At 45.8% G+C, this 24,294-nt stretch overlaps 1 protein-coding gene across 33 annotated transcripts in view; it reads right to left on the bottom strand.

Annotated features, from left to right (window-relative positions):
* MAGI1 (membrane associated guanylate kinase, WW and PDZ domain containing 1) overlaps positions 1-23,918 on the bottom strand; it is a 361,242-nt gene extending 337,324 nt beyond the window's left edge. For 15 of the 33 annotated variants that reach the window (XM_074603134.1, XM_074603131.1, XM_074603129.1 and 12 more), the window contains exon 1: positions 23,516-23,916. In XM_074603134.1, coding sequence (XP_074459235.1) covers positions 23,516-23,801 — 286 coding nt within the window. In that variant the 5' untranslated portion in view covers positions 23,802-23,916. Of the gene's footprint in view, positions 1-23,515 lie in introns of all 33 variants that reach the window. The other 18 variants (XM_074603161.1, XM_074603156.1, XM_074603163.1 and 15 more) reach the window with 3 other exon arrangements.
* Positions 23,919-24,294: the final 376 nt, after the last annotated feature.

The raw sequence follows: 24,294 nt of genomic DNA on the forward strand, positions 1-24,294 counted from the left end.
TTGAATCCGTTTCCTTTAGGAGGAGTTGGCTGTAATCTCAGTGGGACTTGTGGTTTCAGCTATTCATACTGCTCATAGCAGTTTCTGTTTTTTCTCAAAGCAATGTAACCCAGCAACACAGAAAAAGCTGTGATTAACTTCTTCTGAGATACAAGATGTCACGGCAATGCAAGTCGCCTCTTTGCTGAAGAGAATCATAAATCTTTATCGTTCTGTCTTTACGTGCACAGCCGTCTTACATCCCAGGTGGAGTCTAAAGAGCAGTTGGAAGTCTCTGAAATTTTCTCTTTTACCCCAGAACAAGTTGCCTGTGGACTCATAACTCTCAGACCAGAGAGCATCCTTCAGAGTGGCAACAAACTGCATCTCTTGGACACTAATCGATAGCTCTGGTTCCTTGCCAACCACAAGAGAGCTTTAAAATTAACAAGCATTATATTAGCTGACTTTACCTAATAAATAGCTATCAACTGTCTACACACAGAGAAAACATTTCCTTTTATTTCTATGCAAATGTCCGTATGTGGTGGAATGAAACTGGAAGGGAACATCTGTGCCTCAAAATCTTAAATAAATTATATACTTTTTAAAAAATGCACTAAAGATCTGATGTCAATCCCAAGAAATTAAAAAAACAAAAACAACCACAAACTTTAAACAAACAAACAAAAACCAACTAAGGGGAATAATAAGAATAGTATTAAGGGAAAAGAAAACCAAAACTCTTTCCCCATATAACTCATATGAGGCACCCCAACCTCACCCTGACCTCTGAAATACAACAGCTATACAGTATTTAGGCTCTGTTATCTGAGACACAGAATAATTCATAATTAATAGCTTAAAAAAAAAATAAGACCCAGCTGGCTGCCCCACCAACGCACGGATCTTGGGACAAATTCTCGGTTCGCGCTGCCCAGCCCGCCTCTGCTGTCCAAACCAGTTTGGGATCTGGTCTGTCACGCAGCCAGGCTGTGGAGAGCTCACCAAAGAGCTGAAGGGCAGCCAGCATCTCGGCAATCCAGCAGATTTTAGACCCAACCGACCCACCGGCCAGACTCCTGCCCCGGCACGGCTGCTCCATCGCTGTTCTCCAGCCCCGGCAGCCACGGTCTGGATGGTGTTCTGGGACCAGCACCAGCCTTCCTCTATCCAAGCACTTAACTGATGAATACACTGATGCAGCCACTTCTTTATGCTGTAGGAGATATTATTTTATTTTAATGACAGGTTCTATTATTTCCTGTGTATATTAAAATTGGCCTTTCAGCTCTTCCATTAATTCCCCAAGTCGGAGATGAACTCTGAGTGACACTAAGAAGCCCTACTTTGAGATCAGGGCATCTCTCTGACAAGGCATTTGACGTGGCCTCTTTTCATGTCTCTGGGCTATTTTTTCCCCTCTTGCTGCAGTCCTTGAACTCCGAGTTTCCAAACTGCTCCCCAGCAGCAGTTATTTATTATTGCTCTGTCCTACAATGTCATCTCCCAAGCACCCAGGTGCTGCTGAAGAAAGAAAAAGGCCATTCCCTCCTATCAAGAGCTACAAGATATGTTGAGAAACACCAGTGAAGGATAAGCAGATGGGCACAAGATGAAAGCAAAGCGATCCTAGGGATGAAAAGCATGACTTTTATGTTTTGCAAAGTTGACCAGGTGGGGTTTTTTGTCACTTGTTTTTTGTTTGGTTTTTTTTAATTAAAAATAAATAAAAATCAAATCAGAAGACAAGAATAAACTTATCCCAACCAAAGTAGCATTGAAGAAGAATCATCACCATCAAGAGTAAAACGCACTGGTTGCCTGCTGCTTGCCCAGACGCACGCAGTGGGTCTGGATTTCTGACCAGGAATCACAACATTTGTGCCCGCATCTCCCCAGATTTCCCCCTTCCCTGCACAGCCACAGAACCTGCCCCTGCTGAAATGACGCCAGCCGAGCAGAAAAGAGAAAACAAACTCAAACTGGGCACCTCCAAAGACATACGGGAACGGGGTGTCTTTATTCCCCCACGCTCTTCTGTTTGGGAAGCAATCCTTCAGGAACTGGCTATCAGCTCTTAATGACTAGTTTTGTTACTCACAAGCCCCACAATGAAACAGGGGGTGGCTGAGGTTACCACGCTGTGGTAATAATCAAATTTAAGGGGATTATAATCATTATAGGCTAATCAGGGTAGAATTATATATTTTTAATTAGCAGCTGCTGTGTGGTTAAGGCACTAGAATCCCCCAGCTGTTTGCTGGTAAGTGCAACCAACAGTATCCTATTTGAAGTGCAAACTACATACTTTTACATGGAAAATATATTAAGGAAATTTAAAAATTGCCTTTAAAAATACTATATACTGTAAAGCCTCATTACAGATCATTCTTTTTGCTTTCAGCATTGGAAAGATTTTTATTTTTTTTGTAAACCCATAAATTCTTGCATTTAATCTTATACTGAACATAAGCCAAATATAAAAAGGGAATCATTTACAATACATTGTGTATATTGTTACTTCAAACCACATAGTAGTTACCCGTAAATCCTCCAGCATTTGGTATAAACACACAGTGTTTGTCTACTCATTGTAAGTCTAGAAAAGGACATATTTCTGCAGAGCCTTAAGAGGTATTCACTGCATGAATAATAGACCGAATAAAACTTGTCATTTGGATTTTCTTGTAACAACACACTTTAATCCAAGATTCCCAAGTAGAGAAACAGATCTCCACAGTTTCTGTAACCACCCCTGCTCACACTGTTGTATTTTTAAATTATTCTTCAGCTGCATTTTAACTGAGAACCTTTCTACGTTATCGCAGAGAGAATCCAACAGGCACCGGCCCCCAGAGATCTTGCTTTGTTTAAAAATAAAGCAAACCCAACAGCCAGTTCATCCGGAAAAAAGCTGGTTGTGTTGAAGAGTGTTCAATTATAAGGAGGCTGATCAGAACCTGCAGATGCTTGCCAAGAAGAATTGCTCTCTAAGCACCCAAATTTGGCAGAAGTCTACAAAAAAAAACCAAACCCCACCAAAAATAAACAAACAAAAAACCCAAAAAACCCCCAACCAAACAAAAAACCAACAGCAAAGCAGTTGGTCTAGTCTTCGAAAATGTTCTTCAAGTTCCCGGTGCTATACCAGCCACCTCCTCCACAGCCCAATGGCACTGTGACATTTTGGTCTAACACAGGGTAGTAGAACTGCATCTGAGCACAGCCAGGCCCCTCGTTCCCATCGTATCCCAACTCTGTTAACCGGTCCCTTCCACGAATGAAAACACCAAATAGCACATGCTGGTTGGGAACCTCCCGCAAACCCTTCCCACTCACCCTAAAGTCACGTTATCAGAAGTTAAATCAACTGAGAAGATGAGAAGACTCACAAGGATCATTAACAATTACCAAGACGTAGGTTAGCATGATACTGCTGAGCGCCCACAAGTTTTTTTTGCCCTCTGCGTCACCTTATTTTGACCAGACCACATCCACCATGCAAGCGTGGGCTGTCTCCTGGACATGCTCCCTGGGACAGAGAGACTTTCTCCAAGGTCACAACAGCTCCCCTGCCCATGTCCAAGGAAAACTTGTTGTAGATAGGTTAAAATGCAGAATTCGTAGATAGGTTAAAATGCAGAATTCGTCTCTTCGCTTACTATTTGAGGGTATGCCTTTAGGTATGTCTACAAGGTGCAGGAAAGGGCTAAGCAGCTACCTTCAAATTCACAGCCCTCACAGAGGGGAGGGCTTCGGCCAGGGCAGCCGATGACCAGGTTGGCCAGGCAATGAGCACTTCTCTGAGAGGAGGTGGCCCCGCTCCGGATGGCCTGTTTCTGGGTCTACTGCTTCCCCACCCCGTGGTGGTCGGACCCTGCCAGGGATGCTCTGCCTGGCACAGGCTCTCTGAGCCTTGTCCTGCACAAAAAGGGTGACACCTCCCCGCCTCCGCATCCAGTGAGCATTTGTACCTCCTCCGACATGTCTGTCGCTGCCGACCAGGTACAGATTTTATTACTGCATAAGACAAATGTCCTTAGATTCAGCTATTTCTGATAAAACCATTTCCTTTGAAATAGCTGCAATACAATCTAGACTGCATAGCAGCTGTTAACAGAAACTGCTATTTCTATGAGTTTTCGCGCACTAAGCAGTCCTGAATAACGTCCTCTGCCATCCCTGGGGACTTTGACTAACAGTCAGCAGAAGACAACTCAGAAAACCCAACAACAATTATTTGACTTAAAGATCAAATACCCTTCTGTTGACTCAGACTAACAGAGCTAGCCCCAGGAAAAAAAAAAAAAAAAAAAGAAATGGGCCTCCCTGAAAAGCTGAGTGTTCTTGGATAAATCATCTGGTCTTGCAAATGGGTGCTGCTGCCAAGGGTCTGCTCACCAACACCACCCAAAACTGTGTGAGTGTTCTTGATAGCTTCAGACAAGGGTTACCAGTGATGGGAGCTGTACGGGACAAACTCTTCTCTTTCCACTCCAAACCACAACATACCCTCAAAACAAGTGCAAAATATATTCAGGGGAGGAAGGGTCTTAAAAAGACAGCTGTTACACCCGAAATATTAGCATCACAAACATGTCTCTTTCAAGTCACAAGGACAAGAGCCATCACTGAAGACATCAACTCTGACAAGAAGAGATGTGCACGGAAATCAAAGGCTTCCGCAGAGCCGAGGCACTGAGCTGCTCCCAGGCAGGCAAATAATGGACTAAATTAATTGCCTGTAGCATGACATAGCTGCAAAATCCTAGAGGTTTTGACTGCTTTGCAGCATCTTCCTTTCAACTCTACCCCATGCTGGGACTTTAGTCTGCAGGGCTGTAATGGTACTATCAGCAATGTTAGAGGCGAGATTAAAAATAAACACGGGACAAGAAAAATGCAAAGCTCCTCCTCCCTGCGAGGTCTGGAGGGAATTTCCTGAGTCAGTCAGACAGCTCGATCACTTGTTTACTTGTTACTAAGTATGAATTTTCACAGCAGCGTGTGTGGTTTTCACTGAAGTTTCCAAGTTAAAATCAACAGGGCTGTAATGTTGTAACAAAAGTAAACATCACTAACCCTCTCTTTAGAGATGGGATCCTTGCTGCATCCCTGCCCGTGCTGCACACTGCATTTCCAGGGCAAATAGTGCACTTCCAAAACAAACATGAAAGTACTGGGGGCAAAGACGGTCCCTCGAGTCACGGGATGAAGGACACGAGGTCGCATAGTAACCTGCAATGAGTCCAGCATCTTACTTCATGCAGTAAATCTATTTAGCCCCGGATAAAGAAGCTGTCACACGATGTTCAGAAGAGCTGGAAGGCTTGTCCCTCTTCAAAGCACCTCTCCAAAGGTCCTCCCAAGCGCCAAGAGGCATTTTGGGGGAAGGAGAGGTTGGCTCTTCTCCCTGTGGCACCCATGGAGGATACAGCTGCAGAGCAGCAGCCACAACAACTGACTTCAGAGCTATATAAAAAGCTGGCACAAAGGTTTGTTTATGAAGAGCTAAAAATTAAGTTTGACATTAAAATAGTGCAGTCACCAGTAACGTCTCAGAGGGTCACATTCTTCTTCCATCTCTGCCTCCTCCCCTTCTGGGACCTCCTCTTTGCCCAGCAGCTTTCCCAAAACGGTCTGCAAACGCGGCAGAAATTCCCCCCGAGGGAGGCAGGCAGAAATCCATGCCTGAGGATTTGAAGGAATATGCTCAGGAAGGGATGCTCAGCATTTCCTACAGCACGAGACATTTTTTTCAAGAAGGAGACTGCAGCAGAGACCATTCCATTTGCAGCAACTTGGTACATCTGATCCTGCAGTATTTCATGAAAATTTTAGGAGGTGACTGCAGGTTCACGGTGCTGTCAAAGAGAAGCACTCACCTTCCCATTTCATGGTACGCAACCCTCCACGTAGCTCTCCTTGCTCACCTCCCCTACCCCTTGAGCACACACCAGGGGAAAAATATAAGATTTCAAGCTTTGCAAACCTCCAGCCTAAACCAACATCCTGTAAAACTATGAGTTAAAGGCAGGAACACTTCACTTCCAAACCGCAAAGGCTGTAATGAGTGTGGGTTTAATTGGCTGGTACAAGAGCTGCACAGCCAGAATCAGCAGCTGGCAATGGAATCAGCCCTTCTGCGCTGCACATTGCTAAACTTTTGCCCTTGTCTGCAATGTGGTCTCTCACAGAAGTAATACAGCACCCATAAAAAGAATTACAAAAGTATCTAAGAAAAATAAAGTGTTAGCCCAAAACTGGCAATACGCTAAGTTTCTTCCCCAAAAGTTTATAGCTGGTCTATCCCTGAACCTATAGTGATGAATTTCTACTATGTGCATATATATAAAAAATATCCTCCATAAGAAACCTGTATATTTCAGGTATCACTTAATCTGGCCCTTCAGAGCTACCCATTTCAACAGCCTCGGTACATACTTAAAAATCTCATTATCTAGAATTAGAAATGAAGTTCTTTGAAAAATCAGTCCCAAATGACAGAAGTCTCTGCCGAGCAACTACAGCACGTCTTCTTGCTTCTTTTATTTAACAGTTATTCACACGCACGCCCAACTTCTCTTTTACAGGTTTACGAAGCACACAGCAAATTCTGTGATAGTTTGCATCTAACTTCAGAATATTTGAAGAAAAGCCAGATTAGTACGGAGCAGGATTTTACAGCAAAGCCTTCCTTTCATCTGGTGCAAAAAGCTTTGAGTCTCATAAAGCCGATGTAGTAAACTTTCAAGCCAAGGTGTTTCACAGAGCTAGCAGGGGGGCGTTGCTATCACTGGATAGACTTAATGAAAGCTTTACAGTTTACACGCTACTTAAAACCACCTTGTTCCTGAATGAAGAAATGTACACCAGGCAGGGTAATAATACATAAATAACAGTACAACCCAAAACCACACCAACAAGAACTTAAGGCGATATGTGTATGCATCCTTCATTTCAAAAAGCCAGGCTGACCTAAATAAAGGTAGTACACATGAGAAAAAGCAAGGCAATAATGTGCTGCAAGCAGCCGGGGAATTGCTGCTATTCGGCCTCTTCCCACCGCGAAGCGCCGGCCGCCGTGCTCAGCCCGCACCAGGCAGCTTCTGTCTTGGCCACGGCAAAGCTCAGGCCAGAAACTCACGTTGCCACGAGGAGTGCGGCGCTCGAGACGAAATGCAGAGCGGAATTTAAACTCCTCAGTTAGTTTAGTTGAAGACCGCAGGCGCACAGCCCATGCCTTTCTGTTTTTACCTGCATAACTTTATTTTAAATTGCGTCTTGTCCTCAGGGCTCCGTATTCAAGAAGTTGCTCATACAACGAATCTAGAGTCAGGAGGTTTGGACGTGTCAAGACAAATCCCACCAAATGTAAATGGGTATAATATACAGATTTACGCTTGCTTACATGGCACTAGGAACCGAGAGGCCGTAACTCAGACTGCCGTGCGGGCTCCCGACAACAGTGATGATAAGCATTGCTTTTTTAAGGCTGAAAGGAGTTTCTGGGGAAGGAAGATAAATCAAAATGTGGCATCTTTGAAAGGGAAGCAATGCAGGAGCTAAGCCCCAGCGGCCCCACAAACACCCATTTCTCCCCAGGAAAACAGGCCTTGGTGTTCTTCAGTACTTAAGTTTTGTAACAGTTTTTATTCCAGTTAAAATTGCATGAGTGTTCATTAATTTTAATGTTGTGTGCTTTGCCATACCCATACCTAGGAACGCACTGAACCCTACGAGCAGAGGGACTCATCCCTGCTCGCACAACCCCGCACCCTCCATCCATCTCCTGCCCAGAAACGGGCCGTAGCAGGACGCTGCCTCCGCTGCCATTAGACCTGACCTTGCAAACACCCACCAGCAGCCCCCGGCATCACTCGCCCCGCCAAAGCCACTGCTGCCACAGCCCCGGCAGGGACAGCAAGCGAAGCGGGACGGGGCCCCTTCCAAATACCGAGGCAGAGACAGACCATGCGTCCGCCCTCTCCGCTTGCACAGCCTCACACAGAATTTGGGTCTGTATTCTTTAAAAAGAAGACATTTCCCCCCCTCAAAAAAAAAAAAAAAGAAAAACGCAAACAATATCTTGCTGGTATGTCAATTATTAAATATGCTGCTGATCAGGTACCCACACCCATGTGCTCGATTTGCATTTTAAAGGCATTTACTCCTACATTTCGGTGCATTCTCTTGACCTGAGATATTAAATAAACCAAAAGCATTGAGGTCACTTCCCTCCATCCAAGTAACAAGGGGTTTTATTAGCTCACCTCCGGTGGAATATTAACTAACGCCAATGTTTTGCTGGGAAGAGACTGCATTTAACCTGGATTGCTATTGGAGAGCAGGAAAGAAAAAAGGTCTTCAGAGCAAACATGGCATCATTATTAAAGGAATGGGTTAATTATCAACCAGAGGCATGAAACTGTGGGAATACAACAGCAACCCAGTCCTGCTTGTGAGGATGCTGGCTGTTGGACAAGCAGAAAATGATCTAAATATGTTGCAAGAGGAAAGGGACTAAAACCCTCCCTTTCTTACAAAAAGAAAGAAGTTGGTTTTGCAGTAAGTGTCTGCGGGCTATTTGGGGTGCGCTGATTTTTCTCTGCCGGAGATGCAACAGCCAGCAAGGCAGGTTTAACATCCATTAAAAAAATATTTTCTGCCTGATATCAGGGAGCTCTGCAGGGTTCAGAAATGGATCAGACATTTCTTCACATAACGAGAATAGCCAAAGGCAGCTTCTGATATCCCACAAAAGGCAACAAACACCACAAACAAGGTATATAAAGCCTCCATGCTTCCAGGCATAAACTGCCTTCTGCCTACAAGAGATGAGGACACTCTCCCAGGGACGGGTTATTCTTACCAGCAGGTGCCAGTTTCTAGCGCTACCTTCTAAAACAAATTGTATTAACCAGTATCTGCAACAGGAAAGCAGCTGAGAGGAAAAGCTCACCTGGATCTGCTGCGACACATCCTACACCAAAGAAAATGATTTCTATGAAAACAGCATCATTCTGGCACCAAGTTAATTTCCGAAACCACTCATGAGAATAAAAACAAAGCCAGAACCCAGAAAATTTGTAACTGTTACTTTTTTTAAGTACCGTTTTAGAGGGAAAAAAAACACAATACTGCAACAAAATGCTAAAAGGCAGCAAAGGAATAGCTACAGAAGAAGTTAAAATACCACATCAGCCCCAGCCTGCCAAAAATGAAGGGATCATAGCAGATAAAAGAAAAACAGTGTTACAAGAAAAGTGGGTAAAAATAGAAGTGCCAGGATGTGACATGCCTTCAAGTTATAGAAAAGCATCTGGATTGTCCTCAAATCCCCTCCTGACTGCTGTCTAACTCGGTAATCATCCCTCTTGAGCAACAGGGTTGTCTCAAGCCGAGCAATGGGGCAACGCCGACTTCTTTTCAGCTGATGCCATTTGGGGCAAAGCACCTTCCAGTCAGAGAGGGAACAATTTGTGTCCTCAGTTTCGCAGGCCTGGGTGCAGCCCAAATCCTGCCTTTCGGCCAAGTTCAGAGGGTGCTGGCAGACACACACGCGACCTTCTGCTCATGGCCACGGGGAAGGACCCATCTTTGGCCAGGGGAGCTTCAGCAGGGCCACCTAAAGCAGCTCTGCAAACTAATGCGCTGATGCGACTCATTTCAGGTGGAAGGAAGAGCACAGAAAGCCTCATCTCAGCCTGTTAAGGCTCCAGAAATATCATTTCCACCTTATTTTTGGAGCCTGCCACTTACTGAGCATTGCTAAGGAGACCCACTTCTCTTCTGCACCCTTTTCTTTCACAAGCCCAAGTGCAAGGCTTGGCAATACTCCCTCACAGGATACATACCAAACAGCGTGCTGCTCCCTGTACAGTCATTTGAGCACGATGATAACTTGAAATCTTTTTTTTTTTTTTTTTTTTTTAAAGAGAAAAAAGCCTCTTCAATGGAGCAATTTTTACTCTTACAGCAGTTACAGCCAACCACAGGGCTCTGCATCTGGTGCCTGCCCGTGTATCTCCTTCCGCTAAGGTGACAGCTACAGAGGAGTAGTTGAAAAAGTTTAAGCAAAAGATGTTTTGTCATTTTGTGAAGCGTTAACACTGCTCAACGTTTTTCAAGGACGTTACAACAACTCGGCTGTGGATGCAGACTTTCCAGCTTAAATTATGGATTTCATAATGCTCTGAACATTACTTCTGAAAAAGCAAACACCTCGGAGCGTTCCTCCTCTGCTCTCGCTGTGGTGCCCAAAGCCTGAACTAGGGAGATATTTGACTTTTCATGTCTAAGCTAAGGCAGTGGTGGGGAAATCCCCATTCAACAGAAAGTTGAGGAAAACCAACCCGAGCAGCTGAGTGTGAAAATTGCATGAAGTCCAAAGCCATCGAGTGTGAGCCTTAGGACAGAGAAACAGTCAGGCAAGTGCATAAATGCCTTCCACGTGTTCTGGATGGAAAGAAACTGAATTTTTTAAAGACTAACATGGAAACTGCTTTAAGCAATTTGTCATTTTCGATAGAGGTTCTGCAGTGAAAGAGAGATTTCGACAAGCTAAACAACTTCCTACCGGAGTGGCTGCATGCAATGTTTAAACTACCTCTTGCAGTCTTCTTAGAAAAGGAATATTTCTAATTTTGCCATTCAGGAAGACTTTGAAATGTCACTGACATTTGATTTGACCAGTCAAGAGGAAACGCGGAGTTGAGAGAAGGGGAAAACAATGCAAATACCACTCTGTATTTTTTAACTTGGTTTCAGGCAGCCTGCAATCTGCACATTGCTTATCTACCTCCAAGAGGGGGAAACTTCAGACATATTTTCTGCAAACATTACAACTTAAAGCTCACCTGGATATTATAAGGCATCAATGTGAAATATCATCTGAAAGAGCTGAGCCTGAGAGCATCATTTGCTAAACTTGAGCTAGAAACAATGTTTTCTAGCTCAAGTCCTCCGAACATGATCCACTGCAATGCATAATAATGCCGAGGTCTTTTCTACATCAGGGACTTTGAGGAAAAATAAATACACAATAAATATTCCCCACTGCTTCTGCCACCGGTTCAGACAGCTATCAGCATTCAGCAGTGCTGCTGCTGTGTCCGAGTACGTGAAAGCTCTGTCCTTCAGAGGCCTTGATGAAGTTTTGTTCATCAGTTGGTGATGCTAACGGGAAGGCTTTGCCCATCTGGGAGCTCAGGGAGGCACGGGCTCTGCCTGACCCGGCCCACAGGTTGCTGGGAAGATGCTCGAGGTTTATAAAAGCAGAGCAACAGGAGCAGAACAGCAGCAAAAAAAATCAGCTGCGTGAATATTGTTTGTAAATCTGCAATCAATACCGGAAAAGAGGAACACCAGTTTTAATTAAAGTCTGTAAAAGTACTAAAATAAATAAAATCATATTAGGAAAAACTTTTTTACACTGGAAGGGTTATCAAACATTGGAACAGGCTGCCCAGGGAGGTGGTTGAGGCACCATCCCTGGAGGTATTTAAAAGATGGGTAGACATAGCGCTTAAAGGTACGGTTTAAATTAGTGATGGTTTTTGTCAGTCAGGCTGATGGTTGGACCAGATGATCTGAAAGGTCCCTTCCAACCTAGGCAATTCTATGAGTCTAAAGAAGTCCCTAAATTTTTAAAGAAAAATTTTCAATCTTCCTGGTGAGCACAGAGCCCTGAACCTGCCAGGCGGGAGGTGCTGCAGGCAGCAGAAACGCTCTTTGTCAGAAATCAACCAACAAATTGTATCCAGCACCTCCCGAAACGGGCTCCAGCCGGGCAGCTGATGTAACCTTCCCTGCCAACTCAATTGCACCATGGAAAAACACATGTAGTCCCAGCCAGGGGCAAGATCCCATCCGGGCAGCTACCGCTTCCGCAGACGCTGTACAGAATGAGAGAATACCGAAAATAAAAATTAACTGCGACGAGCCCGTTTGGCAGCCAGGGGTTTCCTTGTTTTCCCCAGCATCCTCAGGGGAGAGCAGGCAGCACCGTTACAGCAAGATGCAACGAGAACTCACCCACTCGGGCTCAGGACTCACACCGGCGCAGAGCACGGCAGCCCCAGAGCAGGGCACAGATAACCGGGCCGAGTTACGCGCCAGCGATGTTAAATCAATTTTAAATAGATTTTGGTTAATCCGCTGCAACCTTTTAACGGCGATGAGCTCTTCGGGATTGTGACAACTTGCCCAGCTTTTAGGCAAACAGCAATTTCCACACTGGTTTAGGCAAGCCTCAGCACTGATTATAGCATCTTCTACATACAGACAGAAAAAGCCCTCTGCAACGTGTTACGTTAGCACATGCTTAAATTTAAGCGCTCTCATTTTTACTGGGGCTTTTCTCATGTCTAACAGCTTCAGCAGATCCAAATTTATACACTAAACACTTACCAGTCTGTGATGTGACCAAGATATCCTATCCCGGATCAGAACTACTTAAAAAAAAAAAAAAGAAAAAGCTGTATTTAGCTCCTGGAAAAACTGATATGTGTGTATTTCCAGCATCAACTAATACAACTGGAAAATTGGCAACAGAAAACAAAAATAAATGGAAAAGCCACCTTGGATAGTGTTTAGGCCATCTCTTCTACAGATAAAAATTTCAGCCTTTGACACGTTTTACAAGCACACAGTAAAAAACCTATAGGGTATTTTAAATGGAAACACTGTCATGGCAAACCTCCACCGGAGCAGGACAGCCTGGCAATGCTGAAGGGAGCTCCTCCACCTGAAGCAATTTATCCATTTCCACCGTTTTAATGTGGATCTGGGAAGCAGCAGAGCCCCAGAGCACAGCAATGGGGAGCGGAGAGTTGTGGGTCCATGACCTCGCCACAAGCATCCTGACCGAGTCACAGCCTTTGTGCTTGGCTTCCCCACTCCAGACATCACTTGGGGTCTTTTTAGCCTTCACTCTCCTTCTCCTGCAACGCATCCAGGCAGGGTCAGCTCTCTGTGCACTGCCTGGCACGAGAGGGACCCAAACTTCATCAGGCTTGGAAGATTGCCATCGTGCATCCAAGTATTCACTACTTCTCCCACCCTCATAAAGGAATGACCTTCTGTTAAAGGGTAACTCTGTAATGAGGGACCTAAATGCCACTTTATTGCCTTTAAAATGCCAGAAACCCGTGTGCATGGCGAAACTGGGCACCTTTACGAGATAATGTTTATAGTTGTGGTCTAGCTTTCCCTCCTGCACTCTTGAAATGACTCACAGGGACCAAAGGTCTAGAGACAGCAGCGTTTGTCAGGAACAGAGAATCTGGATCTTCAGCAGCCACATCACATAACCCACTTAGAAAGCGAGGGAGGTCTCATGAACAAGCCATCTTTCAAAACCAACATGTTCCTGCAGATGATTTACAGGACAAGTATCGCCGAAACGCTTTCACCACGGGAACACCACAGAAACGAATTTAAATGTTTTTACAGGATGAGAGGCTGCCCATGCATCTCGTGATGAGGTAATGGGCATGAGAACGCTTCTTGGCCATAACGGTGGTGGTTTCATACTCTTCCTTTTCAGCTTTCAAAGAGCTGTGCCAACAACAAATTTTGCCACTTGCGACGGAATCTATGGCACTGGCTGTTTAACAGCTTGAGCTGCTGAGTCATGGGACTAGTTTCCATTAAAAAAGGGGGGAAAAAAAAAAAAAAAAAAGAGAGAGAGAGAGACAAGAAGAAAAGATTCTGGAACTCTTCACCGAAGCAGCATTTGACAATATGAATACTAAGTGCAAAAATTAAATATATATATTCATACATACACACAAGTCACATGTTCTAACAGCCTCACTCAAGCCTTCAAACAATTTTGATAGGTGACAGACAATATTTTCACAAGCTCCTCCTCTAAGGCTGGGTGCGGGCTGTGTATAGATGTAAAACTTTCCCCTGTACGTAACCTCCCCCAGGAGCCACCCCTTGGACCAGCACAGCCCTGGTGTCCTCAACGCCCCATCTGGATTTTGCCCGCAGCCGTTGTGCACCTCCCTAGAAAGCCAGAGACAGACGGTTATTGGGGTTTAATTGCCTCGCTCCGCGTGCGGCAAACAAAGCTTCCTGCCACATGAAGGATTTATATAGACTATGGTTAAATTCAGATAAAAATACCTCCATGTGAAATTAGGTCAACCATTTCAGCCTGTCCATACATCTTCATCTAAAACAAACAAAAACAAAAAACAAATCCAAAAGAAACACACCAGAAAGAAAAAGAAAATGGGGCAATACACCTATTGTAAATGTAGAGAAGTATTTGTCAGCTCAGATCTCCATTTGGAAACAATCTGATTAATAACAGCAGATAGTAGGTGACAGGGAGGACTCCATAGCACATACAAACTATAAAAAAGTTGACAAAACACTATATACCATTGCTAAGCAAGTTTGGTATTTGCACGTAAAATAAACACACAAAGTTTGCTGGGGTACGGGCAAAAAGCAATCTAAAAACAAGCAAAAAAGCCATCCCTCCCAATAAATAAACACCTTACTGATTTTCTTCAAACCCAACCGAACGGGTGACCCTCGGAGTGCCCCGCTGTGAACCCGGCGGAGCCCCTGGCCCTGCTCACGCAGACAGGCTGCTGCTGCTCCTCCCCGCCACAACCCGCGCACATTAAGAAGATATTCTATATTAGTCACTTCATTGTTTAAGGAAAAAATGCATACCAGGGAAAGCAGAAGGACATGATTCTTTGTTTTGCATCAGACTAATCCCTCTTTCGCCCTTAGGACAGGGAGAGAACAAAGCCTGGGCTGTACCGGGGGCTGCCAAAGCCCCATCAGGGTCCTGTCCCGCAGCGCTTTCCCCAAGTCCCAGCCCTGCAAAGGGGAGACTCAGCTTGGGAGATGTCAACGTCCCCAAATCCAGTCCAAATCCAGCCAAACCACAGACTTCTCCCCAGGATCACTGAGGATCAGCTACTACATCCCCATGCTGTGCTGGGGAGCTGTGTGTCTGTTCTCCGACAGCCTGGAGGAGCACAAGTTATTTTAGGCACCACATCCTAACAGGATATTCAACAGCAAAGTTGCACCCTATATTATACATTGATGTAGGCATTTAGGGTTCCCAGAACAAGAAGATGTTGGTATAGACCGCTCTGTCATCAGCTGGAAAGACAGCCGCACTCCTGGCTGGTCCTGGAGAAAGCACTCAACTACCTCTGCTTTTAGAGATGGTCTCAGCACCAGTAACAAATCCAGCAAAATCTTTCCTCAACCTGGTGCTTTTCGTATCTTTCAGTATCTTTTACGTATCTCCCGCTGCCCATCTCTCTCCACCTCTCCTCCAGCCATCCTTGGCTTCCCGCAAGGCTCCAGTGAATTGTTCTCTGGAGCAACCTCCTGTATCCCTGCCGCTTAGATTGCTAAGTGGGAGTTCTTCACGCACCTTTGGGAAAGGAGGAGGACAGCTTGTTCCTTGCTATTTTTAAGAAGAGTCTTTTCACAGTTATCCTGCAGCCCAGGTCCTCACCTGCCCAGTTCAGCCAGTTTGGGAGGTAACTTCCCCGCTCTCGTGCATCCAAAAAAAAAAAAAAATAATCTGAGACATCTGCGTCTGTCATCAGTTTGGACTAACACCCACTTAGCACAGGATCTGCGCCACTGGAATAAGAGGAGTTGAACATCAAAGTTGGCTTTTTTTTTTTTTTTTGAAAGTACACAATATCTGCACAGCTTTGTTTGTGTTGAGGGAGTGGCTGGATTTTAGGCAGCTTCTTTTTCAAAGGCTTTTTGTTAATAACTAAATGAAAACCCCAGAGTTGAGGTTTTCCCCTTAAAAAATAAGCCACTGTGATTAAGGACATGAAGAAAGAAAAGTCGGCCTCTTCCCAACCTAATTGTACTGAGGCACTGACTTCAGGGCTCCAAAATTACAGATGTATAATCCAAGACAATGAAGTCTTTAGTCAAGGATTAGCAAACCATGCAAAACTGATTCCTTATTCAAATGCCTTGCAATTGTAAGGGCATCTGTTCCACTTTGCAAGCCATCCCAAAGGCTTTGTTTGTTTTTTTTTCCTGTTCCATTATGAAGACAGGGCACTTTGCATTATTTTCACACCGTGTAATAAGTGCTATTGTTTAGTCTAATAGGGGACAGTCAATGAAAACCAATAAATATTTTTACCTTATTTTTCTTTTAAGTTAGGATACAAGCCCTCTCAAATATAAAAACAGGAACTGTTCTCAGTCAAAAGCCAAGTCTGTAAAAATGTAACACAAAACGTCAGGATCTGAAGAAAAAAAAAAATACTTTGTTTCTTCAAGGTCTACTAGGGGCTGTTAAAAAAAAAAAAGAAAAAAGAAAAAAAAGAAATTTATGTAGGTTTAAATAATATTACTAACACAAAACAGTTCAGTACAGATGATGCCAAAGTCAGGCCTGGGGACTAGCAGAGAGTGCGGTGCCATCATTCCAGCCCGTAGCAGCGGAATAGCTCTGGAAACCATTTAAAGTGTCACAGGAGGGAGGATGGATGGAGTGTCCGACCTTTGGAAACCGAAGAGTAGATCTCAACAAAAATATCCCAGCTACCCCGAGCCACGCTGCTCCTGCTGGCCCACCTATTTGCTCTAGAAGGAAAAGCAAAAAAGAAAAATAAAGGGAAAAAAAAAAAAAAAAGAATAATCCAAATCTGCCAACATACCAGCCCAATGTAAAAGCTGCCAAACTGCTCTGGAAACAGGCAGCCACAGCTTTCTATCAGATCAGTAGAAAACAAACTCTGGCTGATAGCCCAGGCTCGTGTTTGTTTCCCAACACCAGATCCTTGTGGAGAATCCCCCCCAAACTTAAGCCATCAAATGCGCTGAATTCGTGGACCTCTTTGGGACCGCTGGCTCCGGCGGGACTCGGAGCCTCACCTGTCAAACTACCACAACAGCTACGGCAGAGCAAGTTGTGCAAGACTGAAATACAAAGTGAGAAAACAAAATATCAAGTGCCAAGAGAGACAGAAAAAATGATGATAGCGGTGAAAATTATGTTTCTGCAGGAGCTGGTCTTGCACGCTCAGCAGCGCTGTCACTCAGCGCCGAAAAGCTGCTGTTTTCTCTGTCCTGCAAGTGGTGCCGCCGGTGACAGGGTAAGGGGAGCGGACAAGATCCTCATAGATCACAGGGGGGATGACCCATCCCTGTGCCCTTGGTGAAAAAAGGTCACTTGATACTCAGTTTCTAAAAGGCAAAACCAACATTTTTTCCACAGCTGAGCTAGAGAAAAAACTCTGCAGAGACACAGAGCGAGAGGATCATGAATTTTGCTGGTCCGGGAGTTGGGATGCGGAGCTGGAAGGAGGTCAGATGGGATGGAGGAGTCTGAGTGCCAGCCCTCCGAGTACCACTGACTGCTCACGGTAAGGATCCCTGCCTTCAGCTAATGTTTTCTCTCAAATTCTTCATAGTCCTCCTATAGATCCATGGCGCTTGCTCATACAGAACCAGTACTCCAGGCTTTTCACCAAGAAATTTAAGTCATTTGCAGCACACAAAGATCAAAACCCATACGCCTTGATTTATGCGTTCCACTCAAAGTCAGGGGAAGTGTAAAAAAAAAAAAACAAACCACACACCTGAAATAACTAGCAAGCATAGCTTGTGTCTGGATGAAAGGAAAGCAATGCAAATAGCAAACCTGGACAATTATTTTTAAAAACCTCAATAGAGGTCCCAAGGATCCCACCTTTGCCCACAGCTCAGACCTTGCTAATGCGAGAGAAAAAGCCCTTGACGCAGCAGCATCTTCTCCGTTTCCACACTACCTTCAAACTGAGCAACGCTGAAGTCTAACAAGTGAGGGACGTTGTTGCCCAAATCATCAGTTCATCAGTTCTGCACACCCACAAAACTGCTACTCAGAAGATCTTTACACCTTAATGTAGCCGCCCTCGGGCAAGCGTTTTCCCTGTGCATGTATATGCTGCCGAAGGAGTAGGGGTATTTCTCAGACGTCAGATAGAGAGAGAGAGAGAGATACAGAAACAGCAGAGAAAGATCCATGACCGATTACAGCCTGAACCAGAGGAAAATGACAATCCCAAACATGGGAACACAATTAGCTATTGATGGTTTGGCTTTCAAACCTGTCAAAAAGAGTTGTTAAATGTCGAACAAGATACACGCAAGATGAATCTTCCATCTCACAATAACAGGTCAATAATTCACTCATGCAAAAGTTGTAAGCCAGTTTTAAAAAACAAACCAAAACAAAACACAGGATGGTTTTAACATCTTATTTTGCAATGATGCTGAATGACTGCTCCTAATTAGACTGTAATTGTGACTTAATTGCACTGTGATCAGACTGGCCATAAAGAGGGAGCCTGGAGTCCCATCAAAATGGGTGGAAAGATTAACCTTATTGTGGACAACATAATCCCATTTCATGCCATTGAAAGGATCATATTAATTCCTCAAAATTTTTATAACAGCAAGGATGTGGCACTCGGACTGTAACGCCCATCTCTGGGGTGCTGCCTCATGGCTCTGGAGAGGATGGATGACTGGTTTGCCACAGGCGGGATTCACTTCTAAATCCTGCCAAGTACCACACTGTAAATTCAGGCATAGTAAAGCTAAGGTCTTCCTCACAGCAGTATTTTAATACACAGACATACACATTTCACGACTACTAAATGCTGCTTTAAAGAAAGACTACTGATTTGTAGCAAAATATATTAGAAGCGATGCGAAAGAGAGATCCTGCCTTTTTTTATTTTACGTTTCAGTAGTGACCAGCCCTGCACAACGCTCAGGGTTGGCGTTGAAAACGGGCCTTTAGAAATCTAGAACGCATGAATGTCTCTCAGGTTTTTGCATGGTGAATCTTTCACTCCACTTCAAATCCACTTGCGTCCCAAAAGAATTTAGGCCAAATGGAAAAACGACTTAAGAGAATTCACTGCGCAAGTGACTGGCACTACGTGAAGACCAAAGGAAAATGCTTTTTGGAGCTCGTGCGTGAAGCTGTGGAAGTAAACTCCTAGGAAAAGCAAGAGCTCGGTCTCTAAGCAGCTTTTCCCTTCTCTGGCCCAATGGAGGCAGCTGCCCGCAGGTTAAAGCTCTGCTACATCTCAGGGAGGGATTCGTGCAGCCGCGCTCCCTTTGCCCCTCTGCAATGCCAGGCACCAGCATCCCTCAGCGTGGGATGTTCGGCGTTACCCACTAACAAAGCCACACTCTGCTTCCTGGTGTTTGCTAAACTACTGAACACACAGAAATTTACAGATGAAACAATGTCTTTTTTTTTTTTTTTTTTTTAAATGGTCTACAAAAAAAAAAAATATCCAAGACAGCAATTCCCTCACACGCTCTCTCAAGAAAGTAAAAGGTCCAAATACCAGCCCGGGCAAACTTTTGGAAAGAAGCTGGTTTGGTTCAGACTAGTACACGTAACCGATTTCAACATGTCATGATCTCCTCCTACAGCAAATGCCAGCCTGACATTGAAGCATTGAGCCCCTGCACCGTGTTTCAGAATTTATCTTCGGGTCAAGTTAATGTTTGAAAAGAAACAACTGCAGCTGATAGCGCTGGGTAAACAGTGACTGTTTCTATTTGGGATCACGCCTGCTCCCATTAACCCTGTGTAGGGATAAAAAAAAAAATAAATAAAAACAACAAACAAAAACCCACCTCACAGCTCACCACTCCTCCCTGCCATGAGACCATCCCAGCTGCAAAGTACTATGAAAATTATTAATTAATTATTAATTGCATAAACTGACCTCAACACCTTCTGGTTTCAAAGTGATTGGTCATTCAGAGCTTGGGATCCCGAGACTTTTTAGGGAAGTAAAGCATTGGACAGAAAACTAAAAAACAATTTAAAAATAAGCGTACAAACATAATAGCTTCGACACTTTCCCATACCAAGGATCTGGCTTGGTACAATTTGGCACAGGTCATCTAACCAAGGAGAAAAATAAATAAATAAATAAATGGCCACAATCTGAAATCTCTCTGAATGTGTCCATCTCTCACTGAGGAGGAAAGAAAACCCACACCCCTTGCCTTAAAATACTTTAATTTGTTATAGGTACAGCCTTAATTCTTCCCCTGTGAAGAACAGCACGACAAACTTTTGTTCGGGGATACATAAGAAGAGTGTGCCGATTTTATTATTGATTTATCCAAGTGAGCTATTTTGGAAAACATAAAGTGTATTCACGGAAGCCACAATATTCACAATACAGCCGAGAAATCATTGTGTTAAGGCAACGCAAGCTTTACACAAGCATACGTGACCATTGCTCCTATAATCCAATCTATTAATTCTATACTTACAGACCAAGTAATAATAAAACTGCATTTATTAACTCCATGGGAGTTAATTGCCAATTTCATCAGAATTTAGGCACAGATGTAAGATGGAAACAGTCAGTCATAAAAGCACTACATGTTAACTGAGCTTTTTTTCACACATTTGACAGTTCTGAAAGTTACTAAGATACATGGCAGCAGATTCTCCCTCTCTCTCCCCAAAAACCAGGCAACTATAGTGGTGTATTTTTTTTCCTCAAGTATAATACCAAAAAAGGGAGCAATATGGAGAAAAGAAAGGAAAAGCTTCATAAAAGTTTTTTAGCTTTCCTCTCTCTTTCTCACGGGGTAAGGGAAGGACCAAGAAATCCCATACGAGCAGTATTAATTACTGTTATTCCAATTAAAAGAATTCATATAGATTCCCCCTCTTTGTGCTTTGTGGGAACCTAGTCAAACTCACGACTCACAAAAGCAAGAAAAATTACTGCATGTGGGTCTGTAAGTCTTTAAACCCTAATTTAATGATAAAGGCCACGCATAACCTATTCCACCTATGTTTCACATCCTAGTCCCTTCTCTTCCACCGCGTGCAAGGTCAGAACAGTTATTTTCTCTGTTCGTGCTTGCAGATGACTGACTTATTTATAGTAAATTTCCTGTTTTTCCAGCCTTGTAAATGTCATACAAAATACACAAGGCAATAAAACATACACATTTCCAGGCTAATATTGCCCTAGCACTTCAGCACCCGTCGATTAGGCACTAAGAACTGGGAAGAGGAGGAGAATCATAGTTAAAAATGTGTTTACAATCTTATCTTCGCACTCCTTCGCTGTCTGCTCTAGTGCTACGCACCTCCTGTTAAATGACAGTTGCCATCCCCGTAATGAGATTTTTAATCAACATAGAAGTACTGCATTTTAATTAAAACACTCTCCTTTTCTACGCTTATGATCCCGATCCACGAGGGAGTTCCCCGCTCTGCGCAGAACAGCGTGCAGATGCCAGGCTCTCATTGACAGGCACAAGGAGCTGCTTTCCAGACCACAAAAATATTTAATGATTTTTAAAAAAATATATGTTTTTCAGTTTGACATTCCAGTCTAATAAAGCCTTAAAAAAAAAAAAAAAAAGGGGGGCGGGGTGTGGGCAAGGGGAGGGGAGGGAAACTACAATCCCACAGTAACCCGGGGCTTGGTTTTGACCTCTGGATGAGGACGGTCCAATGTTCGAGTGCCTGCCCTGATTCCAGGCAGGCTTTTGAACCTTTTTCTCCCAGCTTCCAGGGAGTTGGGAGAAAACCCAATCAGTGTGCCAAAACTCAGCTCTCTGCCCCTTCTTTTCACCAGATCCTGGAGCCGAGACACACTTACCACCAAATTCTGTCATTTCTGGTGTATTCCTGTGACATGTTTTTATTTATACTAAAAAGTGTTTCCAAAATAACAAAAAGTTTAATCACAAACTGCTGGGTTGGGAAGGTGCTTTTTTAAGTACCTTCCTCCATCCACCGACACTGATCACGTTGCAACATCAGAAGCTGTACTTTAACACTTCTGCTAAAACAATCACTATGCAAAAAAAAAGAAAAAAACCCAAACAAAAAACCAACCCTGCCTAGTTTCCTCATACTTTTCTCTTTGCTTTTCTCCCCCTCCTGCCTGGGCAGGGAAACCAGCAGGCTCAGTTTCCCTCCCCACTTCCCAGCAAAGCCGAGAAAACACAACAGGGAAAATACACATTTGTTTAAAGGAAACTGGTTTTGTTGGGAGTTTGACACTGTTTGCTGGAGTATTTGTACTGACTCTAGGAAATAACTAGCCACGCTTCGGTTCATCAGCTCCAGGGCGGTTTTGAGCTGACATCGCCCCAGAAAGGGGAGCAGGTGGCAGGGGAGGATTGCACAGCACAGCTCAGCTCCGACACCCCATCGCTGTGATCTGCTCCGGAGGTTTGAAGGATGGCTGTGAACCAAGTGCCTGCAGCCTTTGGGCTCTGCTCATCAGCGAGGCTAGGGACAAGACTTCAGGTGATGGTCCTGCCAGCAGACCATAAATTTTGTCCTCAGCAACCAGCTAGGTTGAACCAAGTACTGAAAAAAACCACCAGCCACAGCAAAACCCTCAACTTCGGGATGCACACGCATCTGGACAACAAATAAACTTTTCTCTAAGGAATCTCTTGGGCGATCCGAAGAAAGCTTCCCTTCCTTCCTCCACTTGGAGCTGACCCAGGGGCACCTCTCCACCCCGCACACCTCTGTGTGTGCCCGGCCGCAGTCCTGCTCATCCGGCCCGCCTGACCATCCTCAGCCGCAACAGTAATAGTCTCCTTGCACTAAACCCAAGTGCTGCCCTGGAAATCACAAGCCCATTAGCCAGGCCTGTTACACTAACCTGTTGAGCAACTGTTGCGTGTACACGGATGTGAAGTAGCTTTTTTTTTTTTTTAAAAAAAAAAAAAAAAATCTCGCATGGGAGGATTCTTCCGATCCTCTTCCCTGGCCAAATGGGAGAACTACCTGTGTGTGCCTTCACCTGTGCACTGCAGGGCTGGTTTGCTCTAGGTGAGGGCAAACAAAGAGGGGGGAAAAAAAAAAAGCAAATCTGAGCTGACTTTCTGCCAGAGAGGGGAACTGCCCTGGCAGGAGGGTCACAGCTTTTCCCATCCCAAGGCAGGCAGCCCACAATCACATGCCGCACTTTTTGAACAAGCCTCCAGTCATCACCCAGCAGCGCTGGAAAGGATGCTCAGCTGCTGGAGGAGGGAATTTCTCCCACATTCCCCCAGCTGCGGGTCTGCCTTGGCCGCTCCAGGGGTCAGCCCCGGCCACGGGGCTTCTCCCCCTCCCCCCCAACACCCGTGGGTGCCCACGCAGGGAGCACTGGAGGCTCTGCGGTGCCTTAGGGGAAAAGTCTCACGCAATTGCTCGCTGTGCTTAACGCGGGCCAGGAAACTGCGGGGAGACTCCGGGCCGAGTCAGGGTGAGACGGTGCCCGCGGTAAAGGTGCGCACACGAGCGCGTGCAAACGTGGGTGCACCGCCACACGCAGCGTGTGACTCCTGCGGGGACCTGTGCCGCCCCGAAGGGCTAACGCTCGCCTCTCCCTTCTATACCGCACTCGCCCTTGGCCACCCAGCACCACGAGAGGGGTTCTCTACCACCCCGGCGGGCAGCGCGGAGCGGGTCCCCCGCGTCCCGTCCCGTCCCGTCCCTCCGCGGCCCCGCTCGCACCTTGTCGGACGGCTTTCACCACGATGGGGTCCTTGCAGCTCCGGATCACCTCCAGCACGTCGTAGAGCGGCAGCCCGGAGACGCGGACCCCCTGCACCTCCAGCAGCAGCTCCCCCTCGCTCAGCGCCGCCTCGCCGTCCCCCACCACCGCGCCCGCGTAAGGAAACTCGCCGTGCTCCGCGCCGCCGAGCAGGGCGAAGCCCAGCTGCCCGCCGGGCCCGCGGGTGAGCGAGCACTGCCGCACCCGGCTGGCCCAGTGGTTCTTCTTCTGGACGACCCGCGACATGGTGCTGCGCGGCCCTCCGCGCCCGCGGGAGCGCGGTAAGCAGGTGCGCAGGGGGCGCCGACCCGCCGCCTCATAGACCGACCCGCCGCCGGCCCCTCAGGCCATCCCCGCCGGCGCCCCGCGGGGCCCACATGGCTCCGCGCCCGCGGAGGGCGCGCGCCCGCCCCCCGCCGTCCCTCTCCCGTCTTATTTAAAAAAAAAAAAAAAAAATTAAAAAAAAAAGCGCTGAAAAAGCAAATCCGGCTCTTCCTTGCCTTCCCGCGCTGCTGTTTTGTTTCGCTGCGCGGGGCGCGGAGGCGGCGCCTTTCAGGCGCTACAAAGCCCCGTTTGTTTTGTTCCCCTCGGGTCCGTCCCGCTCCGCCGCGCTCCGCTCCGCTCCGCGCCGCCCGGCGCAGGCGCCCTGGCCCAGCCCGCCCCGCCCCGCCCCGGCCCCCGCCGCTCCCCGCGTCCCGCCCCCGGCACGGAGCGGAGCTGAGCGGCCACCCTGGGCCGG

Source organism: Larus michahellis, chromosome 10, assembly GCF_964199755.1.
Source record: "Larus michahellis chromosome 10, bLarMic1.1, whole genome shotgun sequence".
NCBI classification, from domain to species: Eukaryota; Metazoa; Chordata; class Aves; order Charadriiformes; family Laridae; genus Larus; species Larus michahellis.